General features: G+C 34.1%; 2 protein-coding genes across 2 annotated transcripts; both read left to right on the top strand.

The window, feature by feature from the left end:
• Positions 1-387: 387 nt before the first annotated feature.
• On the top strand, positions 388-15,335 carry LOC108476065 (uncharacterized). Its single transcript, XM_017778132.2, has 15 exons — positions 388-872; positions 1,354-1,481; positions 1,659-1,791; positions 4,258-4,414; positions 4,500-4,578; positions 5,558-5,598; positions 5,746-5,862; positions 6,007-6,087; positions 6,774-6,836; positions 6,920-6,971; positions 12,808-12,882; positions 14,091-14,138; positions 14,368-14,403; positions 14,485-14,559; positions 14,924-15,335. The coding sequence occupies exons 1-15, from the start codon at positions 713-715 to the stop codon at positions 15,005-15,007; spliced, it is 1,329 nt and encodes a 442-aa protein (XP_017633621.1). The 5' UTR covers positions 388-712; the 3' UTR covers positions 15,008-15,335.
• Positions 15,336-21,623: 6,288 nt separating this feature from the next.
• LOC108475132 (protein SCARECROW-like) lies at positions 21,624-24,730 on the top strand. The gene is made up of 2 exons (XM_053026408.1): positions 21,624-23,631; positions 24,154-24,730. The coding sequence occupies exons 1-2, from the start codon at positions 21,812-21,814 to the stop codon at positions 24,602-24,604; spliced, it is 2,271 nt and encodes a 756-aa protein (XP_052882368.1). The 5' UTR covers positions 21,624-21,811; the 3' UTR covers positions 24,605-24,730.
• The last annotated feature ends 860 nt before the right edge of the window (positions 24,731-25,590 follow it).

Here is a 25,590-nt window from a genome sequence, read left to right as displayed (position 1 = left end):
ACTTAAATTTTTTTCTAAATTAGGACTATAAAACTAAGTTCAAGTTTAGACCAAAAATATTTAAGGATCAAATTGAACATTAAGGTCAAATTTAAATACTTAACTCGGCTAAAAACTTTAAATACTAATTTAAATATTAAAATGAAGTTCATGTACCAAAAGTATGTATTTACTATTTTTATAAAATGTTAAATTTCATTTTTAGTCCATTTATTGAGAGAATTTTAGAAAGATATTTGAGATTTAGAATAACAAAATTCCTAAAATTTAACTGTTTGTTTTGAATAAATAAATTCACCTCATTATAATAAAGCTCTCAGATTTTTTCTGAGAAATGCTTACTTGGTGATAAATAAATCATTTGATTACATAAAAATATATGATCATCTTAATTCAGTAAAAGTATTTTAATTAACTTTTAAGCATTTTTGTTTATTGTAATCAATTAATTCCTCCTTTATCAATAATAATTATTAAAAATAATATATTCGGATCCTACATGAAGAAAACTAAAAAGGAAAAGGACCCGTCGAGTCGACCCACCCAACCTATGATTGGCAGCTTGGAAATTTGCTTGCCTGTTAATCTCTGTCGAAGAAGATGGTTTCCGTTTAGATCCAGCAAAAATACAGTTTTCTTAAGCCTTCTTTGATCCTATATTCCTAGCCAATACAATTTGCAGTTTTCAGAAATACTAGTAATTTAGAAAAAAATGGCTTCAACGGGGGGTCTGGTGCCCATAACAAGGGCGTTTCTCGCTTCTTATTACGAAAAGTACCCATTCGATCCACTCCCAGACGACGTGTCTCGTCTTTCCTCTCAGATTCGGTCTTTCATCCAGGATTTGATCCAAGGCTTTCCTCCAACTCAAGGTTTTTAATGTTTAGTTTATGTTAGAGTTATTAGCTATTGCTATTATCATCACTTCCCTGTATTTTTGCCTTAGTCTTAGGATTAGAAATTTAGAAGAAAAATAATGAAAGCAAGTAAAAGTCGTAGGACTTGTTTCTATTTGGGGTTACAAACAGAATCAATGACCCGAAATTTATTCGGGGATTTATTTAACTAATAATTAAATATTTATCTCTGAAACGAAGAATGCTTGTTAAAAATATTTGCTTCCTCTTCTACCTGCTTGCCTTTGTGTTATTTCCTAGCGTGCTTGCTTCTTTCTGAAATATGTTCTAAAGCAAAGGCAAAAGCAAAACCATAACCTAATTGCTTATATATACCATAAATGAAATCACAGGGTTTGGTTTTCTTCCTATGGGAAAATTATGATAAGATGACATCGATTCAATTCCAATGGAGCAATTATGTTTTTGCCATTTTCTCTCTCCTTTGATGCTCTAGGTGAAAGCTTATTAATACAAGAAGCAGATACTCAGCCTCCGCATAAAATGGATGAGAACATGTGGAAAAATAGAGAAAATATTGAAGAAATTTTGTTTTTACTTGAAAGACCTCACTGGCCATCTGTGGTAAGAAACATAAAATTTTCCTATCTGCTCCCCCCTTTGGTTTTGGATATGCATATACTTTTTATTTTATATATTTTTTTGTCATTTCTAAGTTCCTCGAAATTGACTTGTACGCAAGATTTCTTATCGTGAGAATAACACTTCTGTTAATTTATAATCACACTCCTGCTTCATCAGCTTCAGCAGTCATCAACGGCTGAGGTTGCAGAATTTGCTACTACTCTTGGGCAGCTCAAGGATAAATTTCAGGCAACTCTGACGATATTGGAGTCTTTCCAATCCAGAAACTCAGAACGTGTATTCAACACAGGTCCACTCTGCTTGTTTGTGAATTCATAGATGCTTGCATGAACCTAAATTCCTTAGGTTTGCACTCTGTTTGCATGTCTATAATTGTGAATGTAAAAATGTATGGTTTGTTTATGTGGGTGTAAGCATTGTATCCGAGTTATTATATTTCAAAGGAAATTTTGTTCCAAAGCTTTTTCTGATACTTCTTACTGAGTAGCAATGCTAATTTCTAATTCTGTAACTTTCTTGTAATTATGTTAGATACCAAAAGTAAAGTAGTTAAAATGGTGAAGAGCTATTCAAAATGTTACTCTTTCATATTTATTTACTAAGTTGAGGAATTTTCTAGGTGTTTTTATTTGGACTAAATTATTTGGATAACACTATTATTTTCTGCTGGTAAATTGGGAAGACTTGTAGCTATTAACCTGTTGAGAAATGAGTTGCTGTATAGTGCTAGATTATTGCTCTTCATATATTCAAAGTGTTCTTAAAGTTGTAGTACCTTATGCATAGATGATCATGACGTTAGCTGGTTGCTGCTGCAATTGTTTGATGGACAAGTGGTTTGCTATACCAATGGCTATAATTGGTTTAACGAGTTTCTAAGGGGAATGTTTTATTTTAGTGATTGGTTGTAGGTACGATGTGGTCGTGAAAGTTCAGATTTTTTCTTTTTCCATAGAAGATTAGTCCCATGTTAGGGTAAATGAGATCTCTAGCAGATGTACTGACACCATGAATATTTGAACTGTTTGTAATATGAAGAAAATTTTGTTTTGTGTTGTGTGAGCTCAATTGATTATTTGAGTTGTTTTTAAGATTCTAGATCATGAAGAGGATAGCTAAGAGAGGACAAAGAAGTGGAAAGCTTAATAAGGTCCTATTGGATGAGAAAGTTGTTTCCATTTCTTCTAAGCTTTTTTATTATATATTTCCTCTATTCTTTAGTTCTGTTCCATCCTATTGCCTATATTTTGACAACTGGAAGCAGGGTTAGGGACAATGAGTATTGGTACCATAGTATGAACAGAGTTACAGATTGAAAGTTTAGTAATATGAAAATAAAGTGTCTTATATAATGATTATTTATAATTTCATTAATTTTGAATTAAAATAAACTGAAATACAGTTAAAGGTCTCTCAAATCATATAAATTCATTCAAAAAACTATTTTCATTACAAATTAATGAATCTGGTCCAGTGTCTTTATAGGCTTAGAAACTGTACTAGAATAAACTTATGAATCTTTCAATTAAAAGTTAACTTGACCTTGCCCAATTTTATAGTTTATTTCCACAGAATAAGAAACTCATTTCTCTATCTTCACAAATGCAGTGGTGTTGCTACTTCCTTGAAACATCATTCAAGTTTTCATCCCTGATCTAAGCACCAGAAGTCAACCAATTCCTAGCACTTCTCTCTTGTTTTCTTTTGTCTTCCTTTCCGTGAACAATGACTTCAGCTGAGTCCTTTCACTCTTGCGTCCAGGTCATGTCTGGGGTGGTAGATGATGGGCTTTTGTAGTATATATGTTTCATAGGTTCATTTAACCTAAAAATAAGTGCCTAAATGTTTTACTCACTGCTACTTAAATTATTTTTCTCATTTTTACATCTGGGCATCACAAGGAGTGATGCTATTTTATTATTCACATCAGTGTTCTTTTGAGGTTTAATATTGGTCAGGTGAAATAAAAAATTCTGTCAGACTAATATATGTGAACTTGCTGATTCTCAGTGAATTTCTAGAAGTGTTGTGCTTTCTGGGAGTGGATTGGGGAGATTGCTATTAATTGATTACTCATGTTATTTTTCCCTGATGTGGGGAGTAGAAGTTGTTTCTTTTGGCATTTCTATTTGTGTGATGGTGCCTATAAAGGACCTTTCCAAGATCTGTTTTTCTTGGCAGAGGCAAGGAGAGCCTTCTAAATGCTTGTCCTTCCATTTTTATTTTTGCAGTAGGTGTGTGCATGATTTAATTTAGTTCTCAGAAGATTCAAACCAATCTGAAATTTTGTTCCCAAACAAGAAAATAATGATAGAGTTAATCTTTTTCTCGATTTTTTTAAAAAAAAAAAAAAAAGCATTTTGGCTCTTGTTGGAGGAATGCAAAAGAACAGCTTTGGAGGGCACCGTCACCAAAGCTCCTAAATATGTGGTTTAATGCTTTTTTTTTTTTTTTTTTTTTTGTGTGTGTGTGTTGGGGGAGAGGGGTAATGACCTGCATTATGTAATCATAATTTTGCTTTGTCAAGGGGTTGATAACCTTGACTTGCTTCTTTATATAATTATGTATTTTGCATCCAATAGCTTTAAAGTTTAAATCTTCACATCTGTAGGTATTGTCTATGTTTTGCAAGGGGCAGAAATTTTATTAATCAGTGTGTGCTACAAACAAGTATTTGTCTTGTTGACCTACAGATATGACATGTATGTTGAGTAGATATTATATGATCAACTGATGCAATTTCTCTGGGTTGCAGTTATGACCTACATGCCTCAAGATTTTCGAGGAACACTAATCAGACAACAAAAGGAGAGATCAGAAAGGAATAAGCAAGCAGAGGTAGATGCTCTAATTAATTCTGGTGGAAGCATACGTGATCGATATTCTTTGCTATGGAAGCAACAAATGGATCGGTGAGCCTCCTTTGTTTTCCATTTGCAAGTTTTAATGTGTAATGAATGAAGAGTCTGATGCTGTATTTATGAAATACCATATCAGGAGGAGACAGCTAGTGCAACTTGGTTCTGCAACAGGTGTCTATAAAACCCTTGTAAAGTACTTGGTTGGAGTTCCACAGGTTTGTCTACATTGTCTTGTTCTATTTAGCTGTTGCGATCTGATAAGTTGAAGAGCAATTCTTTGTTTGGTTCATAAATGGCTATTCTGCAGAAGCAGCAAGATAATAGTAACACCGTTATTTGTATAATTTTTCCTGACCTTTTCTTTTATATTATGTCACTTGAATTTTAAAGGCTTCATTGGTGATTTCCATGTCCAACTCTGCTTCCCCCCCCCCCCCCCAAAACAAAAAAAACAACATAGCTACTAGATCTGGCTGTGGATATGTATGCCCAGGAATCAGATGCAAACTCTTAGATTTCACTGCTGCTGTTAATTCTGATTACCACATTGGATTCCTCATATGGTCATTTTTTCAACCTACTTGATGCAATATAGTTAAAGTAGGCATTATTTTAATTGACAGCTTCAATTATTTTTATATTCCTTGATCTTATTCCTTTCAAACAGATATGATAATCATAGTATTACTACTCTACTACTCTATTCCCGTTCTTTGAACCAAATGGAAAAATGCCTCTCTCCTTTAGTGTAGTTCCTTATAAAATATTTCTCATTTGTATCTTATTCCATTCTTTGAACAAGACATGCTGTTAGTTGTCCTATTTAATCTGAGCTTTCAACCATGCAGTTTATCCTGTTTCCTGCTGATGATATTATATTGCTTTAATTGTTTGACGACTCATAAACTGTTTCCTTCTGTCCTTTATTTCAAATGTATTAAAAGCTCTTCAATGCAAGCCTTCATCTGAATATCTTCTAGCTCACTCATCTGTTCTTAGTCATGTTGTTAGTGCTTAATGTGCAGAATTGCTTAAGTAGATAAACATACTAATTACACTGAGTTGCACCCTCTATGCGAACTTGCACAGTTGCATATGAAAATTTTGACTGATGAGGAAAATTTTGTATTTCTAAGCATAATACTTCTGTCTAGTGTTCTAACATCTTCTTCCACCCTCTAAACCTCTGTGAAGGTTTTGTTGGATTTTATTCGGCAAATAAATGATGATGATGGGTAAGTGCTTTTCATTTTTATCAGTCCTTCCATATTGATACATTAATAGTTACGTGTCTGCCTATTAGAATAATTAGAAGTTTTAGAGGTGACTGTTTAGCAGTTCCTGGAGAGCTTTATTGAAATATAGTATCTTCTTCTAAATAGGCCCATGGAAGAGCAGCGGCAACGCTATGGACCCCCTTTGTATAGCCTTACAAGGATGGTGCTTTTTATCCGTCTCTTTCTTTCATTAGCATGGCTGAGATTTGAAGCTTTTAAACTGTGAGATATCCTTTTTCCTATGTCTATTTAATTACTATTGTTGTTGTCGTCGTTGTTGTCATACAGCAAGAACTATGTTTATAGCATCTAGCTGGTAGTAGTATACTTTTTTCTGGCTGATTTTCTACCATATCATTTCTTCAGAAATAGGCTTCAGATTTCAGTCTTGGAAGAAGCGGTTGATGTTTACACCACCGAGCTTCAGAGGTTCATTAACTTTATAAGGTATGTTTCTTTCTTGATTTATATGGATTGTACATGACATTGTTCTTGTTGATGATGCTGTTTTTATATCAACAATAATGACAATGTTAATATTTTTTCGCCTTATAATAGTTTCTTTATGCGGTTCGAATAGTTTTGGTGATAGACTTCTGTTTGGGAGATAGGTCTAACAATTGGTGTTTTCTCAGTTAGCTTACTTGCCTTCTGGGTTTTGTTTTAGCAGATCCGTCAACTCTTTATTTCCTTTCATTTAGCTATCTTTCTTGTGGCCATAAAAAATGACCATGCTTTTGCTCATTTGAGTTCATTCTGCTGAAACAGTCTTAAACCATAATATTAAACTGATTGCTTATCTGTTGAATGAACTTGCTTTACAAATTACAATCTTGTTACTTGCACAACTTTGCTTGGGTATGTCTGAAAAAATTCTTGGACTGCATACGTTATGTATATCTACCTTATCAAAACAAAAATTTATCAGATTTGGTCCTAAACTCCTACTTTGTGTCAATAGTAATTATACGAACTGACCACAAAAATGAAATGACTGTTTAAGCAATTTTAGGTATCCCATTGATGGTTTAACTATGAAAGCGGTCTCCATCACTACAAAAGTATAAGCTGTTTGCATTATTATTCAACTCTAGTGAACTATCTGCTTATTTATTTACATATACATCTATCAGTGAGGTCTTTGCAAATTCGCCATTCTTTATTTCAGCAGAGGATGCCAGTATGTTAGAAATGAGGTAAGCATCCACGTTTCTGCCTCAACTTGGTGGTGGTTTTTCCAGTTTAAATAGTTTTTTTCTTTTGGTTTTCTATTTTTCAGGAAAAATGACGAATACAAGGAGATAACTGTTCCTGCTGGGAAAAGTTATGAGGTTTGTTCTTAAAGCAGTTTCATCTCTACATCTGATTACCTGACCTAATCTATCTATGCTAGGTTGGTAGTACCGTAAGCCTGTTTGTGTGTCATTTGTGTTGATATCACATCCTGCAAAAGGAGACTAAGTTAGATTGTCAACTAAACTCACTTTCCTTTTTAAGCTACTCAAATCTGTATGCACAAGGGTGCTTGTCTATTAGCAGGTCTGACTTCTTCAACACTTCGAAATATCCTTTTCCATACTCGACGCTGTTAGTAATCACATCATGCACTTTTTCTTGAACAACGCAAGTTTTAAAAATGCCATGTTCCCTCCCATCTTATACTTGTTCTACAACTGCTTTTTGTCTCTTTGAATTCTTTAAATCGCTAATGAGTCTCCTTCGATTGGATAAACATATCAATGTCCGCATTGTTTTCATAATCATCTTAAGCTAGTCTAATTCCTTTTTAATCCTTTCTACATTTACAAGATTACCCCTCTTTGTGGACTGTAGGAGGTATTTGCTCTATCACCAAGGCTAAAAATGACATCAATGACCTTTTTCTAGCTTTACATGTACCAATCTAGAACTGTTTTGAACTCCATAAGTTGCTCCATTCTTCCTTTTGCCACTCTCCCAATTTGCCTTGTTAGATGTTGCCCTCACCTATAACATCTGAGTGGTTTGATCATTACGAAGGCCTTGAAGTCTCTTATCCTGCAAAATAATTTCTTACCTACGTATATCTATACACCATTGCATGCCAATTGCATTTCAGCCATTAAAACAAGCTTCCTTGCATCTTCAAGTTTAAATAATCTTTATAGATTACATCAAATCAACTAGTGTTTATTGTATTTTGACCATGGTTTGTAACTTTTACAAATCAAATTGCAAATGCAATAACTACAGACTTCATAACTGTTAAGTGTTAACGTTTCTATGACCACTATTGCTTGGTCTTGGGGGTCATTGGGCCTGCCTTGAGATACTGGTGATAGTAGAAAATAATGATAACAGCATATTCCCTGAGGTTGTGACATATTCGTTACAAATTCTCAGTTTAATGTCGTCTAGGATGAAAATAACAATAAATTAGCAGAATTAGGACTGAAAAACGAGTAGAAGTTGGAATTCTAGAAAACTTAGGGTATAAAAAACCTCAAGTTTCTTTATATAATTAGCATAACACTTTTGCTTGCTTTCATGGCAGTCATCATCTCTTGATGAGCTTGCCATATATATCAGCAAAAGCTTCTGTCAGCACTCACCCTAGTTCCAAGAGACAAAGGAACTAAAGCACATGTTGAGGTTTGAGTCCATAAGTAGCTTCAAAAGGTATCTTCATAATTGTTCTAATCCAAGGGTTGTATGTAAACTCATCTTGAGGAATAACCAAATCCTAACTCTTCACATGATTCCAAACAGGACACCTACGCATATTTCCTAAACTTTGGTTAACAGCCTCTATTTGCCCATCTGTTTGTGGATGAAAAGTGCTAGAAAATTTCAATTGGTTGAGGTTTGAGTCCGTAAGTAGCTTTAAAAGGTGTCTTCTTAATTGTTCTATTTACAGAGTTGAATGTAAACTCATCTTGAGGACTAACCAAATCCTAACTCTTTACATGATTCCAAACCAGACACCTAAGCATATTTCCTAAACTTAACATCCTCTATTTTCCCATTTATTTCTGGATGAAAAGTGCTAGAAAATTTCAATCGGTTGAGGTTTAAGTCCATAAGTAGCTTCAAAAGGTGTATTTTAATTGTTCTATTCATAGAGTTGCATGTAAACTCATCTTGAGGAATAACCAAATCCTAACTCTTCACATGATTCCAAACAAGACACCTAAGTCTATTTCCTAAACTTTGGTTAACAGCCTCTATTTGCCCATCTATTTGTGGATGAAAAGTGCTAGGAAATTTCAATCGGGTTCCCATTTTCTCCCACAAAATCCTCCAAAAATGTCTTACAAATTTCATCCCTATCAGAAATCATAGATGTAGGAATGCCAAGTAGTCTTACCATGTCCTTGAAAAACAACTCAGCAATATGAGTAGCATCAGAAGTTTTAGAACAAGGAATTTGCCATCTTTGAATAGAGATCCACCACAACAAAGATTGAATCAAAACACTTTGTTGTCTTTGGTTTTCCACAAAATCCAGGCTCAAATGAGTCCATGACACTTTTGGCATAGGTAGCGGAGTGTACAACCCTGTATTTTGTGAAGTACCCTTGCTAAATTGACAAAGAAGACATCTTTTCACCAACCTATCCACATCCGTATACATTCTTGGCACAAAATATTGATCCATCAATAATTTCCTGGTCTTACCTCTTCTAAGGTGCCTTCCAAGCAACTTCTATGAAATTCCCTCATAAGTTGTTCATGTAAAGAACCTTCCAGAATGCACAAATGATTGCTCTAAACACATACCCATCATGTAATCAATAGGACAATTGTTCATGCTTAGTTAACCTTCCAACTCACCAAAATACGGGTCAGTTTTGTATTGATTCCCAAATTCTTCAGAACCCATCACTTTAGTACTCACTGCCATTAGTAGTGAAGATTGTCTACTAAGCGCATTTGCCACAACATTAGTCTCACCGGTCTTGTTTATCACTTAGAAGTTAAACACATTAAGATAGGAACTCTACTTAGTATGACGATCCTTGAGCCTTTCTTTTGAACTCAAAATTTGCAACGCTTGATAATCTGATTAAACCACAAATTCTCAATAAGACAAGTAATGCTCCCAATGTTGAACAACGTTACCTAAGCATAAAGCTCTAGATTACAGGTCGAATATGTTAAGCATTTGATAGCTTCTCCCTAAAAAATTCAATGGCTGCATGGCTAAGAACAACCCTAATTCCTACCTGAGATGTATTATATTTGATGACAAATAACTTCTCAATAGAAGTGCAAGAACATGTGCTTTTGTCATCAAAACTTTAACCACTTCAAAGGCCTTCTGGGTTGCACCAAATTGAAGCTGTCCATCTTCAAACATTCAGTAATAGGACTTGAAACAATGTTGAAATTCTTGATAAACCTCCTTTAAAATGAAGCCAACCCATGTTAGCTTTGAACTTCTTTAAAATTATGCAGCGTAGGCCATTCTCTAATGGTACAAAATCTCTCCAAATCTGGTTTGATACCATTAGCAAAGACAACAAGGATGCTTTTCTATAGGCAACTTATCTACCATCTCTTTCAGAATAACATTCTCTATGCTATCTCCATCAATAACCAAATCACAAACCTTTTTATTGCAATACACTTTAGTTTGAAAAATGTTGGTCGCCTCCAATCTTTTTCTTCACCTTATGTTGTTGTTGTCAACACTCTATGAACAATCAAAGACTTCCCCTAAAATATACATCAATTTCTTCATTCTCTTTAGTATACTCATTATAAATAGGGTATTATATAACACCCTCTTGCTCTTCCATCTCAGTTAAGTTTATCCTTCGTTCAGGACAATAATGAGAATTGTGGCCTTTTTTGCCACAAGTAAAACAATGAATCTGGGAATTGCTTATAGTTTTGGAACATTTTGGCGATTTTCAGCCCCAAATATCACTAAAGCCTTCCCTTTCTCACTCCTCTCAAGATTTGCCATATATCCAACACCCCCACAAATCATAAAAGAAGACTCACAATTATTTTTAAAGGCGGTTTGTTTACTTTTAACACCTTGAACAACTCCAATTCCCTTTTTTGCTACTCCAGCAATCCTTCTAGACATTGGTTTTCTTGCATCATATCTCTAAACATGCTTTCAGCCATTAAAGCATGTTGTCATGCATTTTCAAGGTTGAATAGTTGAAGCTCTCCCATCTCATCCTTGATAGATTGGTTTAACCCTGCTAGATGATGAGATATAACCTGCTCATTACTCTCATTCAACACGACCCAAATAGAAAGATTTTAAATTCAAAAGTATACCCCGCCCCTAGGACAATCCCTTTTGCCTTAACCGAGTGGAGCTTCTCATAGAACTCCGTTGCATAATCAACTGGTTGGAGTTGCTTGCGCAATTTTGCTTTCATGTGTTCCCACGTGCTGATTTTAGGCTTACCTTGGCGTGAACATTGCTTTTCAACTGTCCACCATTAAGGCACAATGCCTATCAATTTTAGTTTCACAAGCCACACTTTCCCAGCCTCCACCATAGTTTTCCATCTGAAGTAATTCTCCAAACAAGCTTCTCAATCCAAATAATCTTCCATATGCATCTTACCATGAAAATCAGTAACTTCGATCTTAATTCTTCCCCGTTTAATTCAAGGGCGTGCTCCAACTACTACTCCAATCCACCTTGTACTTGCAATTTGCGGGGCCGGCATGATAGAAGTGGGTTTTCTTCATTGCCAAAACCAGATTCATCAGCAAGAATCCTTAAGATATATCAAAAGAACAACCTTCTGGAATCGCCATTTGGGCTTCTGCTGGTTCTGGTCACGGCCTACCATACATTGCAGGCGATAATTCTTCAATTGCACATCGTATTGCAGCCAAATCTATCCCTTGACCCTGATTTCCTATTCCTTGACCTTTAGCATGTCCAATCATGGCTTAAAGCAAATTCTATTTCAAACCCTAGGATCTAATTAAGCTTTGATACCAAAACCTTGTGGTGTAGAGAAAGACAACAATAAATTAGTAGAATTAGGACTGAAAAAAGAGTACAAAGAAGTTGGAACTTCAGAAAACTTGGGGTATGAAAAAACCTGTAGTTTATTGAAGTCTATGGAGCACGAACAAGGGCACGCTATATGGGCACGACATGATACGGACCTAGTGACATGATAATTTTAAAAAGGGAGGATACAGTTACAAATTTTATGTGAAAATACTTCAGTTATTTACCACCATCTTATTAAAATAATAGTAGCATATGTTAATCTAATTTAATGTTAATTAATTAAGATATTTTAAGTTAAAATTTCTATAAATTAAATGTTATTTCTAGTAGTTTCTAAAACTTGAAGTATAGTTTGGGCCATATAATCCAAATATATTATAATAAATAACCAAAGCCCACCCCCTAAAAAAAGCAAAACCTATCAGCTAAAAACAACTTGATAAAAAAATTGAAAAAAAAGTGGTGAGTTTAATAAACCAAAAAATAACCCCCGACACTTTCTCCTTTCTTTCAGCCACTGGAAGTGCTGCTTCATCTCCTCGTCGGCCCGTAGTTTGTCCGTGTCCATCCGTGTCCATTTTGGGACATTGGTGTCTTGACCATGTCCAACTTCTTTTTTTCTTTTGACGTATTCTGGCATGTCATGTTGGACACCCATACGACACTGATACGAGAGGGGAAGAATCATGTTGGTGCTTCATAGATATTAGTTCAAAGAAATAATAAGAACAATGCTTGTTGTAAAGTCTACAACTTATTTGTACTAAGCTTTCTTGCACATAAAGTTGCTAGGTTTTCTTGCTAATAAAACTTTATTCCTAACCTTAGATTTAAAACCCTAAAAATAACTAATAATCTTATCCGTCTATAATATATCTAATATTTAATAACTAAAGCTGAAATAATAAAATATTATAAAATAAATAAAGCTCCTGCACCACAGTTGACCGGCCACTTGAATTTATAATGACCCAATCAATCTGTCATTGAGGGTAGTGAAACACAATGTCTCTAATTGTAACTGCTTGTGACTTGTTTGAAATCAAATCAAACTTCAGGAATGGATTTTTGGTAAATGAGCTGATATTCTTTTGCTTTTTGAAAAAAAAAAATATGAGGCAAAGAATGTTGAGAAATTGCTTAATTCTCTCCTTTTTTGTTTTTTTGCTTTTCTATGCATTGTCTTCTAGGTTTCATTGACAGTGGAGTCAATAAACTCATATATTGCCTGGGATTTCTCATTGGTGCAGGGCAAGATGAGCATGGTATTGCCACTATTTTCTCTTGAACCTTTAAGGAAGCATTTAGCTAGCTTACTAGTGATTTTCAATATGATTTTGTGATATCATCATAAATAAAGTAGTGTGGTGGTTGAATATCTTTAAAGACATTATGCATTTGTTGTTAACTAATAATAGAAAATAACTCCCATGTTGTTGCAGGTTTAATTTTTATTAAATGTTTATTTTAAAATATTTGAAAATGGTTTTAATTTTTATGCATTAAAACATGTTAATATCAATTTAATAAAAATTCTAAACAATAATAGGTTTCACTAAGATATTAATATTCTAGACATAATATTAAAAAGTGAATAATAAGTTGCTGATGGGAATCCTACTCAAAGGATTTCTTAGAAGTTTCAAAAAATAACTAAAACTATAACTAAAACTGGAAATTGAATAAATAATTATAATTATTTAAATGTTCCTAGCTCTTATTACCATTGTAAAAGTTTTGCTTGTGTTTTAAAGTTATATATATAATTTTTTTCCAAAATATAATTTTAGTTATTTAAATGCTCCTAGATTTTATTACCATTGTAATAGTTTTACTTGTGTTAAAAACTTATATATAATTTATTTTTTCCAAAATAAGTTTTTAATTATTTATTTTAGCACTCATTTTGCTATTCTCTCTCCTCTATATTTGTTTTAAAATTTTTTATCTCTTGATTTTTCCTAGATTTTAAAATATATAATAAAATATACTATGGAAGGTAAATAATGCCTTAAATTAATATATACAAGGTCAGAAAAAGAATATCACATGTCAAGTAGTAGCTGAGCAAAATGTAAACTACATATGTTAACGTCTTTTGGTTACAAATATAAAATAATTGTATATGTATGATAATTTTTTCTTCCTTTATTTTAAATTGTAGTTCTTTTAATGTTATAAACAATTTTTTATCCAAAACTCATTAAACATGTGGCAAGGTTTTTACTCTTCCACGCATGGTAGGAAATTTCTCCAAGAAGAAATTTCTAGTGTAAGAAGTATCTCAACTACTCAAAACTAATAAAAACTTGAAATTATCCATAAGAAATTTTAAAAAATCTCTCATCATACCCTCCCTTCTTACTGCATGTTACTCCCCTTCAATGCATTCAAGTTTCATTATGCTATTATATAGAATATAAATGTGGTGGATTACTTTTTGCTCTGTTGAACTTTACATTATTTGTGGCAGGATATTGGATTTAGTGTGGAGTACACAAATAATGGTGGGGAAAAAACAGTAAGTTGGAGAAATATTGTTCCTTTGTTGCTCGATGACACTCTGGTTTATTTTCTTGAATTGCAATTGTGGCTTTCCTTTTTCCAGTAAAATTTAGCTTCTTCTTTTTTTCCTTTTTGGTTGTCCCCCTCTCTCTTATTTGTATCTTTCAAATCTCTGTGCTAACCTGTTTCTTAATTATTTTTCTTCTTCCTGTATCTCGTTGGGGGCATCACTGATTATTCTTCAGCTAATATTACCTTACCGGCGCTATGAGTCAGATCAAGTAAGTTATTGGGTTACTGCCCTGGCTATAAAGTGTTAAGTTTACCTGTCATGACACTTATAATTCTTCCGTTATGTGTAGGGAAACTTCAGCACATGCATGGCTGGAAACTACAAACTCATCTGGGATAATTCATATTCAGCCTTTTTCAAGAAGGTAAGTAGTGGTACTTGAGGACTGGAGTTTCTCCTCAGTGTTACATTTCTGCTGCTTGATTTGATGCATAACCCACTCTTTGAAAGCTTTTGAAAACTAGAAACTCTTCTATGCATTTGAGTAAAACCTATGAAAGCTGATGTGTAACACACTCTCTCTATAGTTGTTTGTGTAGTTCTGTTTGATAATTGGAATTGTGTTTATTATATTATGGCTTAGTATGACCTAGAAATGGTATTATTGATGGATTATAAGAGAAATTATTAACAGGTTGGTATCCTTATTCAATAATCCAAAGGAAATCCGACTACTCTTACTAAGCATCTAAAAGTTAGTATTGATCTAAATCTGGTTGGTTGGACAGGCCCTTCGATACAAAGTGGACTGTATACCTCCGGTTTTGGAGGAGTCGGAGAAGGGCAGTGAAAGAAATGAAGTGGAAGAATGATGATGATAATTGGTACCCTGGCTTGGTTTTCGTCTTTGATCATGTCTTGTATTTTTATTCTATTCTATATGAATCGGATGCAACTTTTGCGTGTTAACTTTATGTTGTCGCTGTTGTGCCCAACCTTACCCTTTGTACATTGTTTATCTGTTTGACTGACAACGAGACGCACGCAAACGAAAAAGAAAATCTGTTGCGTAATGTATTGTCCATCATTGGATACTCGATAGTTGGGCAATTGGCATCCGATCCATCAACTGTTGTTTGTTTGAGTGGGCTCAGCCCGAACTCATTAAAATTCATAGATGGAATCAGACTTGGACTTCAACTTTGACTTGTGATGACTATAAAAAGGACAAGTTATTTATTTCGTTCATCTCCAACCACCTTATGTTTTGTTGCTCATAATTGATACATCTAATTGACTGTCATTGAATTTGCCAAGCTCAACTGCTTGCTATAGAGGATTTTTATCTAACACTGTCTGTCCATTGAATTTATTTCGTGGACAGAAATAATTTGTTACGGCCAGCAAAAAAAAAAAAAAAAACTGAAGAGAAACGGGCATACATGGAAGCACAAGGCAAGAGAAGAGGACAGATGGAATAATGAAGTAATAGATTAGAAAAAATTTGATGCGCCTGTGGCTGGGTTGCTGAAACGAAAAGTTCATCGCAGCCAGTGTCGTGGGCTAAGTTATAGCTTGTTTGATGAACGTTTTCCCGCAAGTCGGTTAAGCAATCTACTTCCAACCTCTTCTTTTTAGCGAATATAATGTTAAAATTTGTTTGAAAATTTGGTTCAGAAAATGTGGTTTTTTGCATAGTAAAATTTAAATTTTTTTATATTAAAACTGTGTTATCTATAGCAATAAATCTTATAAAATTTGGTTTGTTATAGAAAACTTTAACCTCTATGAGATGAGGGAAAAGAAATCTAGTCAAATTTTAACTTCTCACGAAAGATAAAATCTATTTTTGAAAAAAAAATTCACTAAATTTTATAATATTTTAATAGAAAAATTGACTTCCATAAGTAGTTCATATGGTGGGTGGCATACAATGAGGTTTTAGTTGCTTTTGATGGGTTTATAGATATTTTGTTATGGATTGGGTATGATTATATGTATTATCCATTTTTTTAATTTAATAATTAGTTTTTATTCTTGAAATATTAATTAATTAAAATAAATTTAATTAATTAATTAAAATATTTTTTGAAGCCAATCTTAGTTTCTTTAAAATCATGAGGTTATATCATATTAAAATTTATAAAAAAATAAATTTAATTGTCTCATTCTAATTAATCAAATAATTTAATTTATAAGAAAATAATTTAATTTAATTTACACTCTAAACTCAATTAGTTACAATTAATCAAATAATAATTTAAAGAAATTAAATTAATTAATGTATTTACTATAGATAGTAATCCATGGAATGTATCTATCTTTTAGTCTTTTTCATTAAATTCAACTTACCGATTCTAAAAGCAATTCACAGAGTGATGTGTTGAGCTAGCGAATGGATCGATTGGACATATACAGTTAGGGTTAAAATAATTTATAATTAAGTTTCAACTTTTTGTCTCTTAATTATAATATTATTTAGTCATGGAGTCGATCTACTAAAAGTAACATGACTTAACTCTCTCTTAGTATATACCATTACGAAAACAATTTATGATTTTACTCTCTCTTAATATATTGTTTAACCAATATGATTCTTTATCTCATGGTAACCACTACATCTTCTAATATGGAAAAGACTATTACTAACAAATAGTAACAGAAATCATTCGTCCTGGACGAACGACTCATGAGCATGTTTCTTTTTCATAAACTATACAATGCTAGTGAGATGATATCATTTATGTTTCGTCCTATCTGATGTATTGTCAGTCCAAACAATTACATCTATTAGGACTCATCAGTTCTGATAACTAAGACAATATATCTTCCTAATTGGATTTAATAGACAACATGATAGTCCCTTGAATCAATGTGTTAAATTTTGATTCTTCAGACTATGAGTCGTTTAGATTACCTACTAATATAAGTTGTCTTCTCGTATTATAATTTAATCACATGATGCAACTTGATATTAGTAAACATTATATACTCGATGAGCCAATATTTACTTATACACAAAAACCGTTGAGAACAAATGTACAAAAGATAATAATTTTAACAATGAAATTTTATTAATGTACAAAGAAACTAACTCCCAGAGAGTTGAAAACTATATTAATGAAAACCATTGTGTCCCTAATGAGGTTAGCTAAGTACATCCAAATGAAACTCTCAAATATACCAAAACTCTAATTAATCTAAAACAAGAAGTTGTTTTAAACTAAATTTTCTTATTGACTAAGAAATATAAAACTCTTAATAACTTAAAATACTTAAAAATATATCCAAAATTTGGAATAAATAAATAATAAAATAATAAAACCTAATAAATACAATATCGGGCTCATATATAATAAAAATTAAGCCTAAAAGTCTAACCTAATATGGTTTAAACTCGAAACTTGTAAATTCCATAATAATCCCGTCTAGAAATTCTACTCGTGTAGTCTTCCCTAAAACAGTCATAACTTGAGCTCTCGAACTCGTAATCGAGTGATTCAAAGTGCATTTCGAAGTTAAGAGATGGATATTTGAATGCCATAAGGCATCTCAACCCAGAAATGCCTGAATCCCTTCCAAAAAGTTGTCGCAAGTTGATTGATTTTCCAAATTTGAAAATTGACACATTTTGCAAATGAAATTTAATAAATTTACCCCATCCACATCTATATCAAAATAGCTACACCAAGGGCATTAGATTTCAATAATCTCCTACTTGCCCTAGTAAAGTAGATGATTCATATTTCGTATACTCATTCCCTTTACATGTTTCTTGAAACTCCTAGCCACTAGATTCTTGGTAAATAAATCCACAAGGTTGTCCTCATTCCTCAGATGCAACTTTAACTACATCCACTATTCCGTCTACAATCGTCTCTTGTATAATATGATACTTACGATTATTGTGTTTTGTTCGTTTATGATTCCTTGTCTCCTTAGTATTAGTTATTGCCGCACTATTGTAACAATACAATATGATTGTTTTTTCCATACCAGAAATTACTTTAAGATCTGTTAAGAACTTTTGAAGCTGGATTGTTTTTTTGTTGCATAAAAATTGACCCCCACATATACAACCTCCACAATGAAGTTAGAATAGAAATCTTTTTAACATTTATCCACACTATGGTTCTTCTACAAGGATAAATACACAACTCGATGTCGATTTCCTTAACTCCGTACACATTTGGAAGTCAAAGTTTGTATAACCAAAGGAAGTTAAGTCCCTTCCAGAATATACAAGCATATAATCATTATTTTCTGTCAATACTTGAGTATATGCTTAACTGTCTACCACTGTCTAGAGCCAATAGTCACTTGATATCGACTCACTGATCTTATTCCAAGTGTGGCAAGTCAGTTGTAATAGATACAAAATATAGAGAATTAAAGAGTGACTTTTACTGCAAGTGTGATAGTTCTATTATAATATTTATAGTATTACAACAGAACATACGAAATATTATAAAGATCGACCGAAAGGAGATCGAGTGATACAATGAATTAACAAAGATTAAACATGCAACAAGGAGTCTACCTGGCTAATAACGAAGCAACGTATAGTATTACAAATTATAAAACAAATGGACTTATACTAAATTATAATCCAAGGGACTAAATTGCAATAACACCAAATTCAAAAAATTCAATAATGAGGAAAAACAAACCAGTTGGGCAACATAATATTATGTTGAATCAATTTACTCGATTTTGATTCTTCAAAGTGTTTAAATTACTTACTACTATAAGTTGTCTTCTTGCATTATAATCTGACCACATGTATAACTTGATACTAATTAACATTAGGTAATCAAAGAGTCAATATTTATATTTACATTTTGCTCTTCATCTAAAAATCAATGAGGGACAAATATAAAAAAAAAAGCAGTAATTTTAAGAATGAAATTTTAGTAATCAATTTATTCAAAATATCACATGCATTAATGATCAAATAACTACATCAGAATCCAACAAAATCTTTTATTTTTATTTTTATGACTGAAATTAAAGATGAAGAAAATAAAATTATTTAATTATTCTCAAAATCTTGAACTTTTATCATGTTAAAAAGGTTTTGACATTGCAACTTCTTATAACAATCACAAATACTAAAAATTTTTAAATTTGATATTTTCACTATATATTTTTTTACAAATTAAGCTTTCTGCAGTTTTTTATTTTGTTTTTAATAGCTTGTTTTTAAAATCGATGCTCGAAGTAAGGTTGAATACAAAATGTCATTTTGTTTTCGCAAAATGTCAAACACTAGGTTTTAAGTTTTGGGAACTGCCAAAACCACTGGCCTGGTGTTGACGGTTAGTTCCTTCTCCCCCTCGACAACAATACTGCTTTGCCTTCCCTTTTGTCCTTTACTTGTTAACCTTAAAGTTATTAACTTTACATAAAATTATAAAAAAAGAAGAAGTTATTGTATGTAGATTAATTACTTTGAATTCATTCCCATTTTTGTTGTCAAATGCGAGGGATGTTTCTATCCGCTCTGCGATTATCTAATTTTGGATTCTTTTGCCCAAATCAAACCAAACCATTTAAGGCTAAGCTAATAGGTCGAAAACCTGAACAAACTCTACCTCTTTCTTCTTACTTCATTTCTCTAAGGTTATTAAATTAAGGGAAAACTAAAAGGGTTGTCGTCAAGCCAAGCTAAGCGACTTTTTGCGTGTTAACTTTATATTGTCACTGTACATCGTTTATCTGTTAAACTGACACAACAAGACGCACGCAAACAAAAAGAAAACCTGTTGCATTGGTATTGTCCTTCATCATTGGATACTCGATTGTTGGGGATTTGGCATCAACTGTTGTTTGTTTGAGTGGGCTCAGCCTCAACTCATAGCTGGAATCAGACTTGGACTTCAGCTTTCAAAAAGATAGCTTATTTATTTCGTTCATTTGTGAAGTATAAATAGAAATCTCTAACCATCTTGTGTTGTGTTTTGTCGTTGATAATTGACTGTCATTGAATTTTCCAAGCTCACCTGCTTACTACAGATGATTTTTATCTAACAATTCATGATTAAAATTTTATTAATAATAGATTTATATATTTTATAATTAATCCAGTATTCAATCTTATTACATCACTATTTAATCTTGCTGCCACCATTATTTTTATTTTTACCGGACCTGTCTATCCAAGAACCTAGCGAGTAAGTAGTCTGTAGTTCTGCCTTATTATTCTTCGCAAATGGCAATTCCGCAATTTAACAACCCAAATTTGCTACTAACTCTATGTTATGGAGTACTCCGATGAAAATTACTGAAAAGAAAGAGATAAAATTATTAATAAAGATGCGTGTTTAAAGTGGGAACAAATAAGATAAAAATAATAGATTGGTTTGGGGAAATTGACGAAAATGCATGCATGCATGCATTCATTTCTCACATTGGTTTCAGGGTTGAATAAAAGCTAGCTAGCTAGTTAACTACCTAATTAAGGAGAAACCAGCAACAGGCTTGATTTTAATTTGCCAAATTGGGCTATATCAACATCGCTCACGTATTACTTCCCATGCCTCTTTTTTTTTTTTTTTTTCAAAGTTGCAGACCAGATACAGATATCCATAGCTAGGTAGCTCTTAATTATTGTTTGGACGAAACACTTGCTAGACAACACAATCAATGCAACGTGAATTAATTATAGAGTAATAAGCCAAGCATGTTATACAATGTTGAAAGGACTTCCCTTCGAAGTAGCTCTCGTTTTATATGCATATACAGAAATTAATTGTAAATATTTCAGAAGGATTCACTGTGCGCAGATGGTAATCAATTTGAAAAAATATATATTCAAAAAAAAAAAAAAAAGGCGAGAAATTGTGTGCGCGGTGTGGTATGGTGTAGTGTGCCTGCTGTGCTATGCTTGTAAGGGGGGAGGGCATAGATTCATAGAACTGGTCGTTGCAAGACGTCAAACAGGAGACGACGAATAGCAAAACAGGCTGAAGCTATCATCCCCAGCTCCACCAATCCCAAAGTCAGTCTTTTGCTTGCTTGCTTCTTTTCTTGTTTTCTCTACTTTGACAGCCCATCATCTTACCTGCTCCTAATTCCTCTCTTTAGTTTATTCTCTCCCTGAGTTTACCTCTCTTTTTTCGCTTTAGCACCGATTTTAATGAATTAATTAATTAATTCAAGAATAAACATGTTATACCATCATTCATGAATATTAAGTTAGCATGTTCCATTCTTAATAATTAATATCCAGTACTGGCAATAAATTCATCCACATCAGGACGCTTAGCTAACCGCCACCCACCACCGCTCCCTTGCTTCTTGCTTTTTGTAGTTTCTTTATTTCTTTTCTCTACTGTAATCAAAACTTTCAAGCATCCAAAAAGCATGGCTACGGCGTACTTGAAGCATTAAATTATTAATTTGATTGAAGATGACAAGAAATCAAAAGAGCAAGAAAAGTTTTTATTATATACTATATAACAAGAGGTCTAGGCCTAACTAACGTAGAAGGTGGTGGTAAGATTAGAGAGGAATCCCGAAGCCGCTGTCCTAGTTTTGGTACCGTTTTCTGTTTGGATGCTCCTACTTATGCTCCCATCTGCTTCTGGTTTAATATTATAAGGTACATACCCATATCCCTCCATAAGCTAGCAAGCATCCCCTCCAGTTGTACAAAGAGTTGTAGTTGATGGGCCATGGGCGCTTCTGATTTGGTAGATGAAAATCATAGTGAAATCAATGGCAGCAGCAACAGCCGAGGACACCCAGTAGCAGTAGCAAACAATACATCAGATGGGAAAATGATGAGGAAGAGAATGGCTTCTGAGATTGCTGACAACCAAAGGTTCCCTCGCCGCACCCTTGCCTCAGAGCCTGAGCCTGATAACAACACGGTTTGCTCTTTCTTGCCAGCGCCAGCATCATCTAATCCACTCCTCAACCACTCCACTATCAAGATGAATACCGCCATTTTTCCTTCTGCAAACTTCATCGCCGTGACGTCAGGCGGGCCTGCTGTTTTATCTACAACCACTTCTACTTTTACTTGCATCGATACCATTTCCACTAGTAAACCTCACCCCCCGGCTATCTGTGGTTTCTCGGGTTTGCCTTTATTTCCACCAACGGACAGAAACCGAAACTCCGTCACCGCAACTACTGCCTCAGACTCAGTTATTATATCTCCGATCTCTAATTCGATGGATGACACTTCAGCTACAGTGTGGATTGACGGTGTCATAAGGGATCTCATCCACACCTCGTCTAACGTCTCCATTTCTCAAATCATCCACAACGTCCGGGAGATCATCTACCCTTGCAACCCGAACCTCGCTACGCTCCTGGAGTACAGGCTTCGCTCTCTAGTGGATCCAGTTGAAAGGAGAAGTAAGGAGGGCGAGGCATCCTTGTTGCAGAGGAACCATAGTCAGCAGCAAGGCTCCTCTGGACTCACTTTTAACTTGGACCCCGCCCTAGGTAGCCTTCCTAACTGCTCTTTGCCCGAATCTTGTTCCATGAGCCAGTACTTGAACTGGGAGATAAATCCACTCTCCGTTTCTAACAGCGCAGTCGCTACCCAACACCAGCATCACAATCAGATTAGCAGTAGCCCTTCTGCGACTACACCACCGGTTCTTTCCCTATGTCAGACACCTCCTCATCACCAACAGACTCGGTTGCAGCAGCCGCTTCCAGTTCCAGAAGAAAACCCTTCCCCAGTTGAGAAGACTACTCCCTCGACGACTGCTTGCACAACGCCCACGTCCACTTTTCAAATAGTCCAAGCATGCAGCGCCAGAGACAGGAAAGAGGAGATACGGCAGCAAAAGAGAGACGAAGAAGGATTGCACCTCTTGACCTTACTCCTGCAGTGTGCTGAGGCGGTTTCAGTTAATAAATTTGAGGAAGCAAATAGGATGCTGTTAGAGCTGTCGCAACTGTCAACGCCATTTGGGACGTCTGCTCAGCGCGTGGCAGCGTATTTCTCAGAGGCTATGTCAGCAAGGCTATTGAGCTCATGCCTGGGAATATGCGCTACGCTTCCACCGAATCCACAGTCACAGAGCCATACCCAAAAGATAGTGTCGGCATTCCAGGTGTTCAACGGGATAAGTCCATTCGTCAAGTTCTCGCATTTCACAGCCAATCAGGCCATACAAGAGGCGTTCGAAAGGGAGGAGAGAGTGCACATCATAGATCTCGACATAATGCAAGGCCTGCAGTGGCCAGGGCTGTTTCACATACTGGCCTCAAGACCAGGCGGGCCGCCGCACGTGCGCCTCACGGGGTTGGGAACCTCCTTGGAGGCCCTGGAGGCAACCGGTAAACGTCTATCTGATTTCGCCGACAAACTGGGGCTCCCCTTCCAATTTTACCCGGTGGCGGATAAGGTGGGGAATCTGGAACCCGAGAGACTCAAGGTTAGCAAGACGGAGGCAGTAGCAGTTCACTGGCTGCAGCACTCTCTTTACGACGTGACTGGTTCAGATACCAACACGCTGTGGCTCTTGCGAAGGTGACAAAATGACGCCCTTAGTCCTTGACCTTTGGCTCTTGCTTGCATGAATTTCCTAAAGTAGGCACTAAGTAGACAGTCATATTTTAGTTTCATGGTTTAGTTAACACAGAAAACATGATATTGTTGACATATAAGTATATAACTATACGCATCGAATGCACTCCGATCCACAAATACACGCAACTCAAGTTGCTTTTTCTTTTAACCCTACAAGTTTATTATTGCCATAAATTTTTTAGATGGAAGGAGAGACGTTGATTAGAAATAAAAATTGGTCTTCTATGCTCTGAATCCATCAGTACAAGTCTACTACTACTACAATAACTTATAAATAAGAATAATAATAGACCTTAGCTCTGTTTGTCCTCTCTATCTGAAATCTAGTTTTACTAATCTAAATTAATTAGTTTTCATTCATCCAAGCATGAATAACTACACATTTAATCAGTTAATTTGTGTAATAAAAAATGAATGTGTTTGAAGAAGAGGAAGCTACTGATGATGATGATTCATGATCAGGTTGGCACCCAAAGTAGTGACGGTAGTAGAACAGGACTTGAGGAGGCAGGAAGGACCATTTTTGGGAAGGTTTGTGGAAGCCATACACTACTACTCAGCGGTATTTGATTCACTAGGGGCAAGCTACGGGGAAGAGAGCGAGGAGAGGCACGTGGTGGAGCAGCAGCTACTATCGAAGGAGATACGAAATGTTCTGGCTTTAGGAGGAGGTTCCATGAAATTTCATAATTGGAGGGAGAAGCTGCAGCAGTGTGGGTTCAAGGGTATATCCCTTGCTGGCAATGCCGCGACGCAGGCCACCCTGCTCTTAGGCATGTTCCCATCTCATGGTTATACTTTGGTTGAGGACAATGGCGCCCTCAAGCTTGGTTGGAAAGACCTTTGTTTGCTCACTGCTTCTGCCTGGAGGCCAGGCGAGGACACCCTTCCATTCCAATTCCATGCTAATTAATTAATAGGTTATATTCCGCATGCCACAGTTATGAATTTTAATTTGGTATCGATAACTGAATTTTAATTTGGTATTTTTTATCATTGTATTTTTTTTAATATTAAAAGTTCATTAATCATTAAATAATTTTTGTTAAGTTTATTAAATTAAGTTATATTATTTTTAAAATATGATGCAATAAATATATTATTATATACTGAAATATCATGTAAATTTATTATTTTCACGTATTACTTCTTAAAAACTCAATTAATAAATTAATTTTATGTTAGAATCGAAATAAATTCATATTTATTTAATATTAAAATTTTATTTTGAAAACTAAACTTTTATTTGACATTCTGCATATATGTTTTATGATTTATATTTAGATTTAATGAATGTTCCTCCCAACAATAAAATCTCCCAGTCAAATTTTCATCTTTCTATTTAGGTCTCTCGTTAATAATGTAATATGCCTTACCATTATACCTAACTTTTATAAATGACTAGATTTATATATTTGACTTTGTTTAGGATTGTAAAAGATATTATAAATTAATATAATTTATTTATATTAAATATTAACTATTTTAATATTTTAAGTAAGTAAATTTAAAATTAAACTAAAAATATATAATAAATTATATAAAACATGAGATAAATAAAAAAATCTTTAAAAAGATTAAAACACAGCAGACTTAAAAACAAAATAAATATGGTTTGTTGGATCCTTCTACATAATGTGAACCAAGTTAATAATTTAAATAATGTGAACAAACTTGAGAATAATTATAGACTAACTCATTTAAGTATATTCTCTAAGAATAAAAACCTAATTTATCAAAAAATTACTAGAGAATTGAATATGAACTCTAAATAAAATAAATTATTTAATTTTTCCTGGCCACGAGGATTATAAATGGATATTGATATGTTAACATGAGTTCCAACCATTTTAAATATACACTTTATAACTATAAGTTTAAAAATAAAATATTTAAATA

Source organism: Gossypium arboreum, chromosome 3 (genome assembly GCF_025698485.1).
Source record: "Gossypium arboreum isolate Shixiya-1 chromosome 3, ASM2569848v2, whole genome shotgun sequence".
Lineage (NCBI taxonomy): Eukaryota > Viridiplantae > Streptophyta > Magnoliopsida > Malvales > Malvaceae > Gossypium > Gossypium arboreum.
This window is presented reverse-complemented; position numbering and strand designations above follow the sequence as displayed.

What these genes read in the sequence shown, in the direction of transcription:
- LOC108476065 (XM_017778132.2), top strand. Translation starts at nt 713, where the DNA reads ATGGCTTCAACGGGGGGTCTGGTGCCCATAACAAGGGCGTTTCTCGCT. An exon ending in CTGCTGGGAAAAGTTATGAG is followed by an intron (nt 6,972 to 12,807) that starts GTTTGTTCTTAA and finishes ATTGTCTTCTAG; the next exon opens with GTTTCATTGACAGTGGAGTC. An exon ending in TGCAGGGCAAGATGAGCATG is followed by an intron (nt 12,883 to 14,090) that starts GTATTGCCACTA and finishes TATTTGTGGCAG; the next exon opens with GATATTGGATTTAGTGTGGA.
- LOC108475132 (XM_053026408.1), top strand. Translation starts at nt 21,812, where the DNA reads ATGGGCGCTTCTGATTTGGTAGATGAAAATCATAGTGAAATCAATGGC. An exon ending in ACGCTGTGGCTCTTGCGAAG is followed by an intron (nt 23,632 to 24,153) that starts GTGACAAAATGA and finishes ATTCATGATCAG; the next exon opens with GTTGGCACCCAAAGTAGTGA.